Source organism: Budorcas taxicolor, chromosome 11 (assembly GCF_023091745.1).
Source record: "Budorcas taxicolor isolate Tak-1 chromosome 11, Takin1.1, whole genome shotgun sequence".
NCBI classification, from domain to species: Eukaryota; Metazoa; Chordata; class Mammalia; order Artiodactyla; family Bovidae; genus Budorcas; species Budorcas taxicolor.
This window is the reverse complement of record NC_068920.1, coordinates 8,519,442-8,537,305: the sequence shown is the minus strand read 5'-3', so window position 1 is coordinate 8,537,305 and position 17,864 is coordinate 8,519,442. Positions and strand designations below refer to the sequence as shown.

Below are 17,864 nucleotides of genomic sequence, written 5' to 3'. Positions count from 1 at the left end.
CCGCAAAGCCCCCTCCCCACGAGGCTCACGGCGAGTTTGCCCTGAAGGAGGCTGGCCTGTCTCCTGCACTTCAGCTGTGCTGCACACACCTGCCTTCTTAAAAGCGGTGAAAAGAGAAACCGGGAACCGGCCCTCGTGATCTTCCACATCGGGAAACAGGGCTGGACGAGGCCACCCCCCACACGCTGACACGTGTCCAGCTCCGAGTCGGGGCCCGAAAGGCCAGTCGCAAGATGGCGCACATGGCAGGCAGACCGCGTGAGCTACACAGTGAGCTACAGCTGTTTATGGAGACAGGTAACAAAGACACAGAGCTTATGGAAGCTCAGCACCTTCAGAGGAGACCCGCCTGTGGAGAGTGGGGTGATGTGACCGCAGGAGGATGGGAGGGCTTACGCTGTGTCTGGATTTTCGCTAATAAAATGATTCACAGAAATAAAAGACCTTCACTGGTGCAGCCTTCCCCGGGGACGCAGCTCGATCACCAGTCTGAGGACACAGCCCATGTCAGACCTGCACCCGGGCTTGCTCGCAGGGACCTGGTAAGAGAGCCTTGTTCACAGCTGAGCCCACGGAAGCCTCTCTGCTCACGCTGGGCACAGCTGGACTCAGGTGGTCCCCATGGTCGTGGGCTTGTTGGGCCGCGTGGAGCAGCTTCTCCACTGCGAAACGACCGCCTGGCTGGGTCTCCGCGTGGTGACTGAGGAGCTTCCGAAGCCATGATGTGAAGGAGCTCTCCGTGGTGCTCCAAAGACGCCGGTCTCTGCCCGTGGTGTGACCAAACCTCAGGAACAAGAAACAAGCCAGGGGAGCCCCCGAGACCTTCCCTGCGGACCTAAAACTCTTCCAAATAACAAGGGCCTAAACTTGACAGCTTCCTCCACTAACAACACACGGAGCTGCTGAGCCCACGTCAGGGTCCCTCACCCAGACTGCTTCACGGTTCATCTGCCGCCCCACGCTGTGGGTCCCCCAGACCGCAGAAAGCCACGGCGCGCACGCACTGTGCACGTGGATGGGCTGTGGCCCCAGCCAACAGCATCTGCCAGACACGGAGCTTGAGCCAGAGCAGCTTCATGTTGGAAAGGAGGCGAGGGAGCCGCGTGTCTGCCCCTCCTGCCCCCTGGGGGTAATGTACCCCAGATGCTCACATCTATGAGATGTATAAGTCACCGTAGCCCACGGAGTGCAATCCGCTGTCGGAAGGGGCTCCCTCCGCCTGCCTAATGAACCGCTTAGACTGCGCTGCGGGTCTCAAGGTGGGCTTGGCAGAAGTGCCCCAGGAGCAGGTAAGTCTGCATGTGTGGGGGCACAAAGGACCCTTCAGATTTTTTTTAAGTTTGTGTGTATCTGTAGAAAAGTAAAATCTGTTGGAAGAATCAAATTCTTCTTGTGGACGAGGTTGGATTGGAAAATAGGAAGATTCGCTTTGCGTTTTGCCTTTTTATACTGTCTAACATTTCTGTAGTTAATATGTATTATTTTATCCCTAAAAACGTCTTCCCCCCCCCCAAAAAAAAGAAAAAGAAATGACATTTCCAGGCTTCATTGCTTACTAAGCTGGTTAAAAGCTACAATCTGTCTAATGCAAGTTTGTTGAATGACTTAAAGACACAGACTAGAATAAGAGAAGATCAGTTTGTACACTGAGCCGAAAAGTCATGGCAATTACTTCCCAGTAGGACAAAAATAAGCTGCTGCACCATGGTCCAAACATCTGTACTTTTCCAAAAGGAACAACAAATAAGTGGTTAAGTTCACTTAAGCAAGTAGATATCTTAGTGATTCTATAAAAAGCTGTGCTTGGAAAAAGCCCAATAATTTTAAGGCCCTGTCAAACTGTCACTGGCATGAGGAAGCGTGTAATATACAAAATAAGCAAAAACAGCTCCCTGGGCCTGCAGTTGCTCAATCTGCAAAGCGCCGTCCTGCCCTAGCGCAGGGCCCTCCCCGGGGACGTAGTGTTGCCATGGTAGCCGGTCTCCTAACAAACAGGACAGGAGGGGAAACGCTCACCAAGCTTCAGAAACACATCTCAGGGTGCTGATCTGTCGGTCTCTCTCTTTTTGCTATAGCAATAATTTCTATAGCATGAGAGATAAAAGACAAACAAAAGATATCTTAACCAGTCAGCTCAGTTCAGTCCAGTTCAGTCGCTCAGTCGTGTCCGACTCTTTGCGACCCCATGAATCACAGCACGCCAGGCCTCCCTGTCCATCACCGTCTCCCAGAGTTCGCTCAGACTCACGTCCATCGAGTCCGTGATGCCATCCAGCCATCTCATCCTCGGTCGTCCCCTTTTCCTCCCGCCCCCAATCCCTCCCAGCACCAGAGTCTTTTCCAATGAGTACGAAGTGACAAAACCTGGTACTCAGGGTGGCCCTGATGCTTTTGGCTCGAGAAACACCATGGGGTCATACCAGCTGGGTTCTGGGCCTGGGGGTGCGGGGATTGCAGGCAGGAGGTGGTGGGCCACCCAGGGAGGGACCCCGGGAAGGTGGGGACCCCAGGAGCCGAGTCTGTCCTGCCGTCAGCATCCCGAGGCGCGTCACCCCCAGCGGCTGGAGCGCTCCTCCTCTGGGCAGGACGGCCTCACACGTAGGTTCTACTTCCCTGAGAAACAGGCTGGCACTTGGGCCCCTTCGTGCGATCCTAGTGGTCAGCAATGAAGCACGGGCTTCTCGCTCTTCACGCAAGAAAGAGTTCACATCAGACTGGAGACAGCACATCAGTAAATGTAAACCACGTGATGCTGAACTTTCACATTCGTCCGCAGAAGATCCTGAAAAGCACTCTTTCTCCTGGAAAAAGCTCATCTGTCACGTTGATTCTCTACCAATGTTCTCCTCAGGAGTGGGGCTGAAGCCCCCATTCCCCACTTTGCAGAGAAGGAGCAGGGACTCAGCCAGCGGCCCCCTGTGCGCGTGTCGCACGCGCGCCGCCTCCGGCCCCAGGGCTCTCACTCCTGGATGGAGGAGTGTCTCGGGGGCCTGTGGAAGTCTTCCGGGCCACCGACGTGCTCGGGCAGGTCGTAGCCTCTGAGGAAGTGTCCGCTGTTTTGCTGGGCAAAATAATACAGCTGTCTGGCTAGCAGAGGTTCAACCTGCAGTGAAGATTGAAACAAGACATCATGGCCATCTGGCAAGAAGCCTCCACATCTGAGGACACGGTCACACGTGCAGTGAGGTGCTGCGACCGTGAGGACGTGTCACGTGAGGAGCCTTCTGGAGGACACGCTGACCTACAAACAGGATCTACTGAATTTTGCGCTTCAGTTGAACGGAAAGGTAATAATGCTGTGTGTAAACCAACTGCCACTTGAAATTTATACTAAACGAGAACTAAACAAAGCACACTGGTAAAATGACCAAATTAAGGGTAAGTTCGAGGTGCGTGCGGGCTCAGGTGCTGCCGTTGCGTCCAACTCTTCGCAGCCCTATGTTCTGCGGCCGGCCAGGCTCCTCTGTCCATGGGATTCTCCAGGCAAGAGCACCAGAACGGGTTGCCAAGCCCACCTCCAGGGGATCTTCCTGACCCAGGGATCAAACCTGAGTCTCATTAAAGTTTAAGGTAATCCGGTAAGTTAGACCAATGGACTTATTTTTCCACATCTGGCGTTTAACAGGGATGGTGGAGAAAGGGAAGTTAGCTGACCCCAGATCCCTCTAGTCGCAGTATGAGGGTGGAGCACATTCACCAGAGTATTCAAGCTCAGCTTTTTCTGAACTCACAGTAAGAAGCGGGGCACATTCATCCTGTCAGGTGCGCGAGCCCACATATAGTGGCTCAAGCATAACTCATCTGAAGCCACTGAAGCAAATCCAATCCACGATAAGAGGAGCAAGACTCCTGGGTGCACCCAGGGTCCCGGCTGACCCAGGCCAGTGCGTGCCAGCCCCGAGACTCAGACGCAGGGCTCACCACCATCTTCCGAGGTGCCGTGTGCCCGCGCCGAGATCATTCAGTCCTTGGACAGTTGTTAACAAGAATCCGTTATTATATCAGTAACTGTCGGTCAGTGAGAGAATTCACGAGAAAACTCTGAAGATTTATGGGGACTATATTTCTGTTGGTTGGTCAGTTGTTACTTGACTTTATAATCAAGAAGAAGGGGTTGTGTGGATACATATATATGTATGGCCAAGTCCCTTTGCTGCCCACCTGAGACTATCACAACATTGTTAGTTGGCTATACTCTAAAATATAATTAAAAGTTTTTTTAAAATTTTAATTAAAATCTTTTTTTAAAAGATGTGACCTGAATTCTATTATCGTTTGGTGTGACGTTCCCTGCTGCTATTTGTCACCTGGGCTTGTTAATAACTTCCACAGGTCACAGCCACACAGAGGCTTCAATTTCAAATTTGAAAATTCCAAGTATTCAAAACTCTGCTTTCTGTGGCAAATTAATGCTACATGTTATTTCTCTAAACCTTCCTGCTTTCCTTTTCTGTGAAAGATGTTTACTCGGTGCAGGTGAGCCCATGCTAGACTCTGCTGGAAAGCGAGACCATGGCCTGAGCTGCCCAAAGGCCATAAGAGATTCTGCTCCACCAAACACACGCAGCCCTCAGCTCTCGACAATTAAATAAATTCTAACAACCAGAAATAAAAGAGGATGGGGGCCTTTTGGAGGGGCTTACACAATACTCAAGTCAGGGGGAAAGCTTCCCCTTAAGGGGAGATCAGCTAGAAGGCATTTTTAAAGTAACATTAAATGTCAAGAATTTTAAAGGGCAACTTTTAGCCCCATCCTTTTAAATCCCTATGAAATGGGAATATGACTATTTCCTTGGAAAACAAAACAGATGGGATGGGTGCAGTGCAGGCCAGAGGTCACCCCAGGTGGTGATGGGCAGGTGTCCAGGGCGGGGAGGCTGCTCACCGGACATCCTCCCTCCCACTCTGCCCAGGGCCCAGGGCACTTATTTCCCATCTGAACTCCTCTAAGTGGGGCCCTGCCCTGATTCACCCGAAGGTAAGCAGACACTCACGTGGGCAGTGATGAGCTTGCGCTGCCTCTGAGGGTCTGGGAACTCCTCCCCGAAGCACAGAGTCACCTGGAACCTCGGCAGTGGCCGGCCGTGGTGCGCGAACGCCTGCAGCTCTGCAGACCAACGGAAGCAGTTCAGAGACCCGCACGCTGGACGTGGGGCAGGGATGGGAGCCCACGCGGGTGTGGAGGCCAGACAGCAGTGAGGGTGGGACCAGACGCGGGGTGCACATGAGTGTTTGTTTCCACAGGTCTCCCCTGGGCATCACCTTCACCTCGAGGGGGCTGCACCCCAAGAGGGGGGCTCATTTTGCAGCTTCGGACCCACAAGGAGGCAAAGGTCTTGGAAAGGAGTAGGGGAGGCCGAAAAGGAAATGGAACTGTGTTTAGCCAAAAGAATCGTTTACATGAGGAGAATCTGCTTTTTCCAAAAAAATCAGAAGTTTCTGACTTGACCCAGGACCTCTAAGCCGCAGTCTGTGTTGCCCACGGCCTCCGACATCCGCAGAGTGCAGGACGTTATCTTGGAGACCCGGTGACTCTGAGCTGCTTCCCTCAGAAGGGAGGGTGGGATGAGGCCCCAGGCCCGCGCCGCCCACGTGCACCAGCGCCCTGGCCCCGCCCCCAGAGCACATGTCAGTCCGCAGAGCAGGCTCACATGGGCGCGGCCGCGTGCGCACAGCCTCCTGGCCTTATCAGATGTGCGCGCGGGCTGCGGGGCTGTCCCCAGAAGGTTGCAGATCCTGAATGGGTAGATATCAAAGATTTCCACTGTTCTCTTCAACCGAAGAAGTTTCTAGCTAACTCACTGGACCATTGACTTCCTGCTTTTTTTTTTTTCTTCCAGAATTCAAATCAAACCTAACTGACTTCAGCAGAACGTGTGCCAGGCTTCCACACTGCGAGGGGGCGGGGGTGACACCCACGCCTCTGTGTTGGCTCACTTCTCTGAAACAGTTGGCTGAGAGGCCTGGCGGCTCAAGAAGGTTCGCGGGAATCCCTGACTGGAGGGGCCTGTCTGCACAGCTGCAGCTTTTAGTTCACAGCTTCCTCCCTGAACCTCAGAAAACACTTCAAGATGAGAGGCTGCCCTAGCACAGAGCACAGCCCTGGCTCACAGGGGAAGAGCGAGACCGAGGCAGCTTCTGGTCGGAGACAACATGAGGGACACACAGCCCCACACGAGGGGACGCACAGCCCTACACGAGGGACACACAGCCCCACATGAGGGACGCACAGCTCCACACGAGGGACACACAGCCCCACATGAGGGACACACAGCCCTACATGAGGGACACACGGTCCCCTATGAGGGACACACGGCCCCACATGAGGGACACACAGCCCCACACGAGGGGACGCACAGCCCCACACGAGGGGGCACACAGCCCTACATGAGGGACACACGGTCCCCTATGAGGGACACACGGCCCCACATGAGGGACACACGGCCCCACATGAGGGGCACACAGCCCCACACGAGGGACACACAGCCCCACATGAGGGACACACAGCCCCACACGAGGGGGCGCACAGCCCCCCACGAGGGACACACAGCCCCCCACGAGGGACACACAGCCCCCACATGAGGGACACACAGCCCCACATGAGGGACACACAGCCCCACATGAGGGGCACACAGCCCCCCATGAGGGACGCACAGCTCCACACGAGGGGACACACAGCCCCACACGAGGGGACACACAGCCCCCCATGAGGGGGCACACAGTCCCCCATGAGGGGGCACACAGTCCCCTATGAGGGACACACAGCCCCACATGAGGGGACACACAGTCCCCCATGAGGGGATGCACAGCCCCCCATGAGGGACACACAGTCCCCTATGAGGGACACACAGCTCCACATGAGGGACACACAGCCCCACATGAGGGGGCACACAGTCCCCTATGAGGGACACACAGCCCCAAATGAGGACATGAGGGGACACACAGCCTCACATGAGGGACACACAGCCCCCCATGAGGGGACACACAGCCCCACACGAGGGGACACACAGCCCCACATGAGGGACACACAGCCCCACACGAGGGGACACACAGCCCCACACGAGGGGGTGCACAGCCCCACACGAGGGGACGTACAGCCCCCCATGAGGGGGCACACAGTCCCCTATGAGGGACACACAGACCCACATGAGGACATGAAGGGACACACAGCCTCACATGAGGGACACACAGTCCCACATGAGGGACACACAGTCCCCCATGAGGGGGCACACAGTCCCCTATGAGGGGGCACACAGCCCCACACGAGGGGACACACAGTCCCCCATGAGGGGACGCACAGCCCCCCATGAGGGACACACAGTCCCCTATGAGGGACACACAGCCCCACATGAGGGACACACAGCCCCACATGAGGGGACACACAGCCCCCCATGAGGGACACACAGTCCCACAAGAGGGGGCACACAGCCCCACACGAGGGGACGCACAGCCCTACATGAGGGACACACGGTCCCCTATGAGGGACACACGGCCCCACATGAGGGACACACAGCCCCACATGAGGGACACACAGCCCCACACGAGGGGACGCACAGCCCCCCATGAGGGACACACAGTCCCCACACGAGGGACACATAGCCCCACATGAGGGAATGCACAGCCCCACATGAGGGACACACAGCCCCACATGAGGGACACACAGCCCCCCATGAGGACATGAGGGGGCACACGGCCCCACATGAAAGGGCACACAGTCCCCCATGAGGACATGAGGGGACACACAGCCCCACATGAAAGGGCACACAGTCCCCCATGAGGACATAAGGGAGTACACAGCCTCCCATGAAGACATGAAGGGACACACAGCCCCACATGAGGGAGCACGCAGTCCCCCATGAGGACATGAGGGGGCACACGGCCCCACATGAGGGGACACACAGCCCCCCATGAGGGAGCACATGGCCTCACATGAGGACATGAGGGGACACACAGCCTCACGTGAGGACATGAAGGGACACACAGCCCCTCATGAGGGGGCGTAGAGTCCCTCATGAAGAAGCGCACGGCCCCACATGACGGGCCCACAGTCCCAGAGGCTGACGGCCATGCACAACAGAGCTCCCTTCCTGCAGCTGCGGGGCCAGAGACACCCCAAGAGGCGAGGGCCCCTTCTCCAGGATGAAGCCCTCCCACCCACAGCGAACCTTCTGAATCCAAGACCTGTCACCTCGAGGAGGCCCAGAGCCAGGCTCTTTTGGACTTGGCCACAGACCTCAGACTCCTGGCTCCTCCTTGAGCCCCGTGGCAGGCGGTCCACACACTGGGCCCAGGGTGGACAGCCCCATGTGTTGCGAGGCCTGGGTCAGGCAGGGATTGCTGCCAGGGACCAGAGGTTAGCTCTCCCTCCTCCTCCCGGTTTGCCTCTTGGGGAGGGTGAGTCACCAGGGACATGTTTGCTTGGGCAACGAAAGAGAATCTAGAGCAGCCTCAGCAAATGGGAGCCACAGACCCCGGAGCTGAGCACCGTCTCTGCTGGCGGACTGCAGGGGCTGTGCTCCAGGTGAGCTGAATCAAGAAGCAGCTTCGGGGAAGGGAGGCCCAGGAAAGCCCAGACACAGGCTGTTTCTGAAGGAGGCGCTCATACAAAAAGAGCTAAGGATGAGGGAGAACCAGCTGTCCATCCGGAAGAGGCCTGATGATGGGGACAGCCGAATGGACGCTGGGGACGGACTCCCCCACAAGGTGGCCGCAGGGCTCACAAAAGCCCGGGGCCCGATTTAACTGCCACGAAATCAATACTAGGAAAACAAAACCTGGTGACACTGGAAAATGTGATTTGAAATCTAGAAACAACTCATAAATTCCCCTCTGCAAAATCAGTTCTGCACACTCGCGGGGTCCCGCCGGCTGGGAGATGTCTGCTGAGGGCGGCGCATCTCACAGCCACGAGCGCTGGCGATGCGTCCCGAACTCTTAGTGTTTCCAGGGGCCACAAAAGAGCTGAACCATCACAAATATGCTGCTGCGGCCACTGTGCCAGGAAAACAGGAGCCTCACTGGCCGGTGAGGAGTAGGTACGTCCTCAAACTTTAAGACCTCAGCCTGAACCACAGCCCCGGGACAATCTCCCGCTCTTCACAGGCCCCCGCAGATGGGGTGACAGGTGAACCAACAGGAGACCTACTCTGGGGTCGGGCCGGGTGGGCGCAGGGCCGCAGAGAAGGAAGCCCTGCCGAGCGACCTGCTGCCATGGCCCTCTCGGGGGGCACGCCAACCATCACCAGCTCCACGCTCCCAGGCCCAGCTCGCACAGGCGCCCCGTTCCGGCCAAGCCTCTCCACCTCACCTGATAGGAACTGCTGCGTGTCAAACAGCTTGCAGGTCTGGTCTCTCTCCAGCTTGTTGGGCCGGTCGCTGGGTATCGCCAGGGGCCCGTCCCAGTAGATCCTGCTCTGGCAGAGTCTCTTGGCATAGAGCCCATCGGGGGCCATCCAGAGGACCACGCCCCTCTCCAAGTGGCCGAGCAGCTTCTCGATGTTCTTCCTCTGGCTGTTGTCCTCCGGGTAGGGAAAGAGGACCTGGTCCAGGCTGCTGGCGTCGTAGGTGTGGCCGTGGGAGATCCGGCAGCCCTCGGGGCTGGACGTGGTCAGCTCCTTGACCAGGATTTCCCGGTAGTACAGGCAGATGTGGAGCCGGCAGTCTGCAAGCACAGCCCTGGCGGTCAGTGTGGGCTCCGCGCCGGGGGCCTGGGGCTGGTGCTCGGCAGGGGGCCAGGCGACGGCCCGAGAAGAGCGTCGCTGGTGGGACGCCTGTGCCAAGGGGTCTGGGGGCAGACACTGCAAGGCCTATGACCCTCTCTGAGCCTGAGCCCGCCCAATGGTGGAGGACTTCTGCGTCAGTCTGTGACGCTCTCTAACCCAGCATTTTTCCAAGTGTGTGGGACACAGAATTCGGGGAAGAGCTCAGTAGTGGTGATGACAGCATTTATGTCTAACGCACCAGGTCACACGCCACCAAACAAAAGCTCACTTTAAGCTTGGCCGTCAGTTTTGACTTTGGAAGAAGTAAACCCTACCTTAAATAATTCTTATAGGCAAAAAAGTACAGTGGTCTTTCAGAAAAAAGGCAAATATGTCCACACATCCAAACCTACACTAAAAACATCAGTATGATGTCATTTAGGAAAAGAAAATCATACACACAGCAGCACACTGAAGTTTGGGGAAGGACGAGCCTTGATAGCTGGTGAGCGCTGAGTGGTGGGACTACGTTTTTATTTCACATTTTTGCTTTACTGATTTTTAACTTATTTTCTCACTGTGCATGTTCTACTCTTATTATAAAATTACCTCGAGAAGGAAACAGCCCAAGCGTAAAGTCAGCCGAGACGCACCTCGGTTTGTGTTTGAGTCTGAGGATGGCTCTAGAGCCGCGCTTTCTCCAAAACTAAACAATATGAGTTCATTTCTGAAATTTTGCTGATTTTAGAATCCTCTCTAAAATCTGACCAATGGGCTGAAAGGACCAACCTGGTTTGCCGAGGGCCCCGGACTTGAAGTACGAGGGGGAACTGTGTGGGGCTCAAGCCTGAGCAGGTGGCTGACCTTGGATAAACGGCTAGGATGGTAATCTGTACTGAGCTCTCACTCCTCAAGGGTAAGTTTTGAGGCTCAGACAGTCCACGTTACTGCCTCCAGCCACCTCTGCCACTCCTGCCGCTGTGAACCCAGAGGAGTGGGTGTTGGCTACTCAGGGCTTCATTTCGTTGAGCGTCATCAGAAATCACGAGGTCACAGGGATATAAATAGCTGTTTCTTTCCTACTTTCTAGGCACACACTCGAGTCTTAAGTGCTTAAGCAAAGGGTTTGAAAGTTTCTAAAAACAACACAGGCCTTTCTGCTCAGACACCTCTGCTCCCTCCACCATCCAGGAGCATCTGAAAAAAGCAGCAAGCCTCCAGAACCTCAGAGCCAGAAAGAGCCCGTCGGCCAGCCCAGCTCTCCCGGGAGCAAGGAAGGGCCCCAGCTGTGCTCTCTTGAAACCTGGAGAATCCAGCTTATGTTTCCTGTCGCTGATTTTCAAAAAGGGCAGGGAGCAGGTTGAGAATCCCAAAGCATAAGCTATTCATTTTTAACATATGCAAGTCTCATTTTAAAATAATCAAAACATTATCTAAAGATAAATATACATATATCACACCTGCTTAGTACAGCTCAAGGTGTTTTCCTTAAAACAGGTGAGATGGCTGAGATCCAGGCCTCTTTTAGAGGTGAAACTCTTAAGACCAGATCTGATCTGGATTTGTTTGTGAGACACACCACACTCAAAGGAAGAGCAAGATGCTGGCTGCGAAGGCACTGTATGTGATGAGGAGAAAGAACCCGGAACTAGCGTCCTGGGAAGCCGATGGGCCACCTGTTTGCAGCTAAGCCTGCAAGGACGATGAGGAGCTCCTGCAGTGCGGTGTGAGAAGCTGGCTGGAGGGGGCCCTTGGCAAATGGAACTGGGGCACCTGAACATTCCTGGAGAGCTGACGCGGCTCAGAGCCACCTGGAGAAGTGGGTCAGGCTGGGAAGCTGGCCCCGGATGCCAACTCTTCTACCCATTCCAGACCCCAGCTGCGCTCACGGACCCCTCAAATCCACCCAAGGTGACAGGACCCTCGCAGACGCCGCCTCCAGGGGGCCCCACTCACCTGAGAGGGCCAAAGCTTCAGCAGACCTTATGCTTGGCTCTATGGGGATCCCGGGGGCCTGGGACTCAGGCGGGGCACAAGCATAAAAGGTTCCTGTGACCTGGCAACCTGCATTTGCAAATAAAAATCAGATGCTGTCTAACAGAGTCCCTCGGATGCAGAGGGAAGTTGCCTCTGCCTGAGGGTGGCCCATCAGCCCCAGGGGTGCACCAGGCCGGGAGGGAAGGGCCTGGGCCCTCTAGAGCGACACTGCCCACCCCGCACACACCTCCTCCTGAGAGGCAAGGAGGCTGAGGTCCTACTGGAAAACCAAGGCTGAAGAAGGACGGAGCCTTTTCACAGCTGGAAGGAACCTTGGCGTCACCTCTGCAGTCTTCTCCCTCCCTCTCTCCCTGCCTTCCTTCCCTTCTCTTTTTGTCCTTAACCCTCCAGCACCTCAGAGTCACCTGTGTGTGTGTCTGCTGAGAATGCTTGAGACCTACTGTCCCAGTCACTTTCCAGGCCACACTGCAGCGTCCACCGTGCGCACCGGGCTCAACCCCTAGGCATCACTTGTCTCACAGCTGGAAGGCTGTGCCCGGTCCCTGCACAGCTGATGGGCAGGGTGACTGAGTCCAGAGTCCGTGCGATTCACCCCATGCACACAGCGAGCTCACAGCAGAGCTGAGCCCAGGTCTCTACATGAGTTCCAACATCCAAGAGCCAGACCAAAACCCTACACGTTGACAGGCCCGGTTCCTTAGTTGCTGCTCCTGGGTTCAGGAGGAAAGGGAACCACGTCTCCAGCCGGCACGGCAGCTGTGTTGCGTGAGACGTTAACAGAGAGTGTGTGCCAGAACCTCAGTTGGCTGGCGCATCACTTAATGTCTCTCACGCGTCAAGATCTGTCCACCAGCCTACCCTCTGCACCAGGGTCACTAGTTCAGCAGAGCTGACGCACCAGACCCAGGTCTGAGCTGCAGGAACCTGTCCAGCATCAACTGACTCTCCCACCACAATATGGAAAGCCAACTTTTGCTGCAAATCACTCTTAAAAAGCTAATAAAACCAAATTTTGTGACTTAAAAAAAATACGTCTCTCAAAACCAATCTTAGATAATAGGCTACTTCTTCAGTTCCATAGGCCAAGAGTGAGCTGGACATGACTAAAAAGGAGCTGATACTGCTAGAACATTCAAAAGATCTAGGTGTTGGCGGTCTCAGGATTTCTGTGTAAACTACTAACTCACAGGCCCTGACAGCTTCTGCTCTGAAGCACTGAACACACAGTGTGAAATTCTCTCTGCACTTGGCACACTGGTGCTTCTGAGAGAGGCCTCATTCTGAGGGGTGGGAGGCCTGCAGGGAGCACGGCAGCCAGCCCAAGAGCAGCGTGCACCAGGCCCTGTTCTGTGGAGACCTTCTGTGTTTCCTTCACAGGACTTACACATCCCTTTCTTACTGTCACCTCTAATCCCAGGAATGACTGCCTGGACACACCACTGCTTAAGAGAAATCTGTCAGCACAAAAATCCCCTGGGGTCCCTGTGGGCTGAGGTGGGTGCAGGGGGGTTGGGCCACAGCTGTGGGATGCCAGCTTTACAGATGTGTAGACAGAGACAGTCAGGATTAAGGGACGGTCCAGCCTTCTCTGGGAACACTAACAAAATCAACTACTTCTTGCCCAAGATTAAAAATAAAATTTAAGATTATTCAAGGAGGGACAAACATGTTAGCTTACTAAACATAAAGTCGGCCAGTCTGAATTCTGATGTTCCCTGTCCTGTGTGGCTGGGCTCTGGGGTCAGGGGACCTGGAAGTGGTCCCCAGCCCTCAGTCTCACTGGGCAGTGATGGGCACATTGCTTACATTCTGTGAAAAGCAGGGCAGCTTCCCGGGGCCTGGCATGATCCCTGGTTCCATGACGCAGCCCCGAGTCTGTCCAGGTGCACAGTGGGCCGGGCACCGTGGACCCGGAGTCCTCTGGGACACGTGCCCTCCTTTACTGCACGCGGGGCCCTCCCCGGCAGCTCTGAGCAGGGAAAGAGCCACGGGACTGCCTGGAGGTCAGGCCAGGAGGGGCCAGGCCCTCTGGCCACAGGCCCTGCCCTTACCATTTTCACAGGCTGGGCTTTGCCAGTGGTGGCCGCGGGGTCCGAAGGTCACGGGACACTGATACGGGATCTCTGCGTGCGGCTGGTCCGGGACGAACTCCCTCCAGCCCCGGTCATGGGGCGGGATCATGTAGTTGTGAACCTGCTGGAGGAATCAGAGGGGGGCTGGAGTGGAGAGTGGCCAGCTCGGGGTCAGCCTGGGGGAGCCCCCCAGACTCCTCCGGGACCGCTTGTGTGGCGGGCAGCCAAATCCTCTTATTATAGGAAAAGCTGTGGTGGAAACTCGCCACGAAGAATCGAAAGCACAAGTGAGACAGTGCCGTAAAGCGGCGCTTTATGTGAGGCTTTATGTGACGCTTCATCACATGGCTAAACCAAGAGCCCTTCTGGGGGCTCTGCCTCCCTTCCAGCAAAGTGGATAAAACAGGGCTGGGATTCACATCGGAAAAGTCCGACGGGGTCAGCTGCCCTGTGGTTTCACATGACAAAGCCCTGCTTCCAAAATCTTTGGCTTCCACAAAAGGTCTGTTTCCCAGAAGACTGAAGAGTCAGTGGGGAAATCTAACCAGCAAGCAGATACACCCACCCTCGTCTCCCTGTCTTCAAACCCCAGCACCAGGTGGAGACTGACACACCCATCCAGTGACCTGGGACGTGGCTCGGCAGTTTGACAAACAGCAAAACGGAGTTCTGCTCGCTTCTGTTTGCAGGCCGCTCCCGCCACGTGGGACCTGGCCCAAGTGCCCCTCACAGGCCCAGCCTTCCCTGCTCGGAGCCCTGCCCCTCCCGCACCTGGGCAGGCAGCGAGGCGTAAGGGGTCGGCATGCTGTACGGGTGGCTCATCTGCATCTGCGGGTCCTCCATGGTCAGCTGCTTTGCTCCTGAGGGTTTGGGGAAGAGGGAAATGCGCGGTGTGAAGAAGGAACTGACAGGGTGAAACGTCAAATCTTAGAAAAATACCTGAGTCCAGTTCCTAGAATGCAGAGCGCAGTGCTGACAAGCAGGGCGTTTTTCTGCAATTCCCTGGGCAATTGTTTGTCCAGGCCATTAAACTGGCTTCTACAAGGCGCCACAAAGCGAGCCCGAGTCGAGAAGCCCGAGGGCGATGGGCCTCGTGGCACGCGCTCCCCCAGCAGACGTCCATCTAGTGAGGTCACCTGTGGTTTGTTAAACTGGGCTCTGCTCTGGGTCAGAATCTTGGAAAGTGGGAACCTTCGTTTCAACAAGCAGCCCAGCTGACCACGGCGAAGTCTGAATGTTGACACTTCTCTTACTACAAATGGTAACGACATGTAGATCATGAACCTTCCCTTCCTCAAAATGGCTAATCACGAGAGACAGATGAATAAGTAAAGTTTCAAACAGCTTTTCCGTTTTGGGCTTGGAAATCGGGCCCGTATCTTAGGAGAACTTCCTAGAGAACGCAGGCGGCGCGCGCGCAGGAAGAGACCAGGGGCCTGAGACGCTACCCTGCAGCAACACCACAAGAACTTCAACTTGGGCCCCAGAGAAGCTGGGACAACCGACTGCTGGGCTGGGGCGGGAGGCCGCGGCCAGCCGGCTCCAGAGCAGCAGAGGGAAACCGGACCCTGACGGGGAGCCTTGAGGCGCGAGCGCAGGCGGCCCCAGCCCGGCAAGCCCACCTTTCTTGGCTCCCTCGGGGACGATCCGGTACACTTTGTAGGGGTCCGAGATGTCCAGCTGGCTCCGCTCCACCAGCTCCTCGAAGTCGTTGCTCTTGTTCAGAGCACACCGCAGGCGTGTCTTCCAGGTGGGAGGGTCTGGCTTGTCGATGCCTTCTCGAAACTTCCCTTTAAACAGTGCCCAAGCCTGGTGAGAAAAAGTGGGGAAAAGTTAAACTGCAGGTCTTTCAAAAAAGAATCTGGAAATTGTATTTCTAAAGCAAAGAATGGCGGCAGGGGCTTCAGGTCCACAGGAATGTGGGACAGAGACACACCAGGTGTTTATGAAAGACGGGTGAGATTGAGGACCCCACAAAGGCCCACCCCCTCAGGAAGCAGTTAGGCTGGAAGCAAAGACAGAGCTGAGGGCTGAGGGGCCACCGCAGGGCACCTCTGGACGTTAGGGAGCCTGAGGCAAGCCTTACTCTTCCAGCAAGTTTCCTGAGGAAGTCCCCCTGCCACGCTCTGCCCACAGGTGGTGGGGCTGGGCCCTAAAGCACTGGCCACTGGGTAAACTGCCCAAGGGGAAAACGGTCAGGACAGGCACACACACACGGGGGCAAAGAGAAACCCCCAGAGAGAGGCCCAAAGGAGACCCTGAGAGGGAGAGAGAGGAGAAAGAGGAAGGGAGAGAGACGGAGAACACTTTCCAGGGAGAGACTCGGGAAGAGGGAGTCACAGAGAGACAGTGAGACAGAGGGAGAGACGGCCGAAGGACTAGAGAGAGGCCGAAGGAGAGCGCTGGCCGGAGAGGGGGCGTGAGGGCGGGACAGCGTGGAGAGGGCGCAGGCACCAGACCCGAGCGGCGCGGCGCACACAGCTGCCCGCGCGCAAGGAAGAGACACAGTCGGTACGTGGAGGCGAGGAGGTACCCAAAGTTCCAGAAAGAGGGCCCCAGGGAGAGAGAGGCGCAGCCTTGGCCCACCCCTCTCCCCGGCGGGAGCGCGGCCGGGCATCTGACTCCGGCGGACCGTGCGCCCCTCAGGCGTGGCACCGGGTCCGCCCTCTGCGAAGTTACCAGAGCAGCCGCGGGACCCCCGCGCTCCCGCACGAGGCCCGGTGCGCGCGGCGCGGACCGGCCCCCGGGGCGCGGGGCGGGTCGGCGCGCGGGCCCTGGCCCCTCCCAGCCCCGCCCCGGGCACCTTGAAGAGCGCGGCGTCCTCCTCGCGGTTGTAGTCCTGCTTGCCCGCGTGCTTCCAGGGGATGCGGAAGATGCTCTTCTCCTCGTTCTCCCACACCAGCCCCGGGTACTTGCCGCTGTCGATCTGGTCGATGAGCCACTGGCGGAGCTTCCCGTTGCCGCAGCTCACGGAGCTCATGCCGAACTCGCCGCCTCGGCTGCCGCCCTCCAGGTTCATGCCCCGCGCGCCGACGCTGTCGCTTCGCAACCCAGGCTTCGCTCCGGCACTCGCGCTGCGCTGCGGGGAGAGGAGGCGGCCCTCGGCAATGACCACGAGGCCGCAGAGGCTCGGAGGCGGCGAGGCGCGCGCCGCTGAGTCTGTGACGCCCAAGCCCCGAGAGAAGGCCCTTCTCAGCCGCCCCGGCTCGCGCGTGCCCTTGGCGCGCCGTCCTCCCGCCCCCCTGAGCTCGTGCGCGACCTCACCTTCTGGACGCTCCACTCGCGTTTCCCCCCGCGGCCCGCGCGCTGCCCAGACTCAGGGCTCTGATCTTCGCGCACCCCCGAAATCCAGCCGCCACCACGCGTGGGCCTCCGTTTGCTCTCGTACTCCCGCTCCCCTGCCCAGGCCCAAGCCGTGGACAGTCCATTCCCCCTGCTACGGCCAGTTTCCGCCCGCGCCCCCTCCCGCGCCCCCACTCCCCGGTGGCCCCGCGTGTTCCGCACGCGGGCTCCCCTGTGGCCTGGCCTTCCAGGTGCGCGGCGGCGGCAGCTCCCCCGCGGCTCTCTCTGAAACCCGCACTCTTTGCCCCAAGAATGCCCCGGAGCCCCAGACAGGTAGCGACGACCAGGTGGCCCGGGAGCCACACGCGGCAGAGGGACCCGGCCTCAGGCGGCGAGCGCAGCCTCGTCGTGGGGGATCCCCGCGCGCCGAGCACCCGCCGGGCGGGGAGGCCCGCGGGGAGCGCGGGGGCGGGAAGGTGCCGGGAAGGCGGGGGTCGCGGAGCGCGGGGCCCCTAGTGGCCTGAATTTGGAGCGCCTCCTCTTCCACCGCCGGTCGGGAAGACGCGAGCTCGGGGCCGAGGGGGCTGTGAGCCCCTCAAGGGCGAGGAGCAACAGCCGCAGCCTCGGGAGGAAGGGGCCGCCCCCCGCGGTTAGGGCTGCCGCCCGGTGTGGGTCCCTTCGACGACCCCCTCGGCCGCTGATGGCCCAGCGACCTCGTTACCACACCCGGCCCCGCGCGTGGCCTCCGGGGCCCGGGCTCGGCCGACCCACGGACGCGGGGGCCTCGGGACTCCCCGGCCAAGGGCAGACG

General features: G+C 57.7%; 1 protein-coding gene across 1 annotated transcript; it reads right to left on the bottom strand.

Moving 5' to 3' along the window:
* Positions 1–2,959: 2,959 nt before the first annotated feature.
* Positions 2,960–16,790, bottom strand: IRF4 (interferon regulatory factor 4). Its single transcript, XM_052649446.1, has 8 exons — positions 16,575–16,790; positions 15,394–15,580; positions 14,543–14,631; positions 13,751–13,895; positions 11,658–11,765; positions 9,308–9,661; positions 4,995–5,107; positions 2,960–3,103 (listed from the first exon to the last, which is right to left on the bottom strand). The coding sequence occupies exons 1-8, from the start codon at positions 16,788–16,790 to the stop codon at positions 2,960–2,962; spliced, it is 1,356 nt and encodes a 451-aa protein (XP_052505406.1).
* Positions 16,791–17,864: the final 1,074 nt, after the last annotated feature.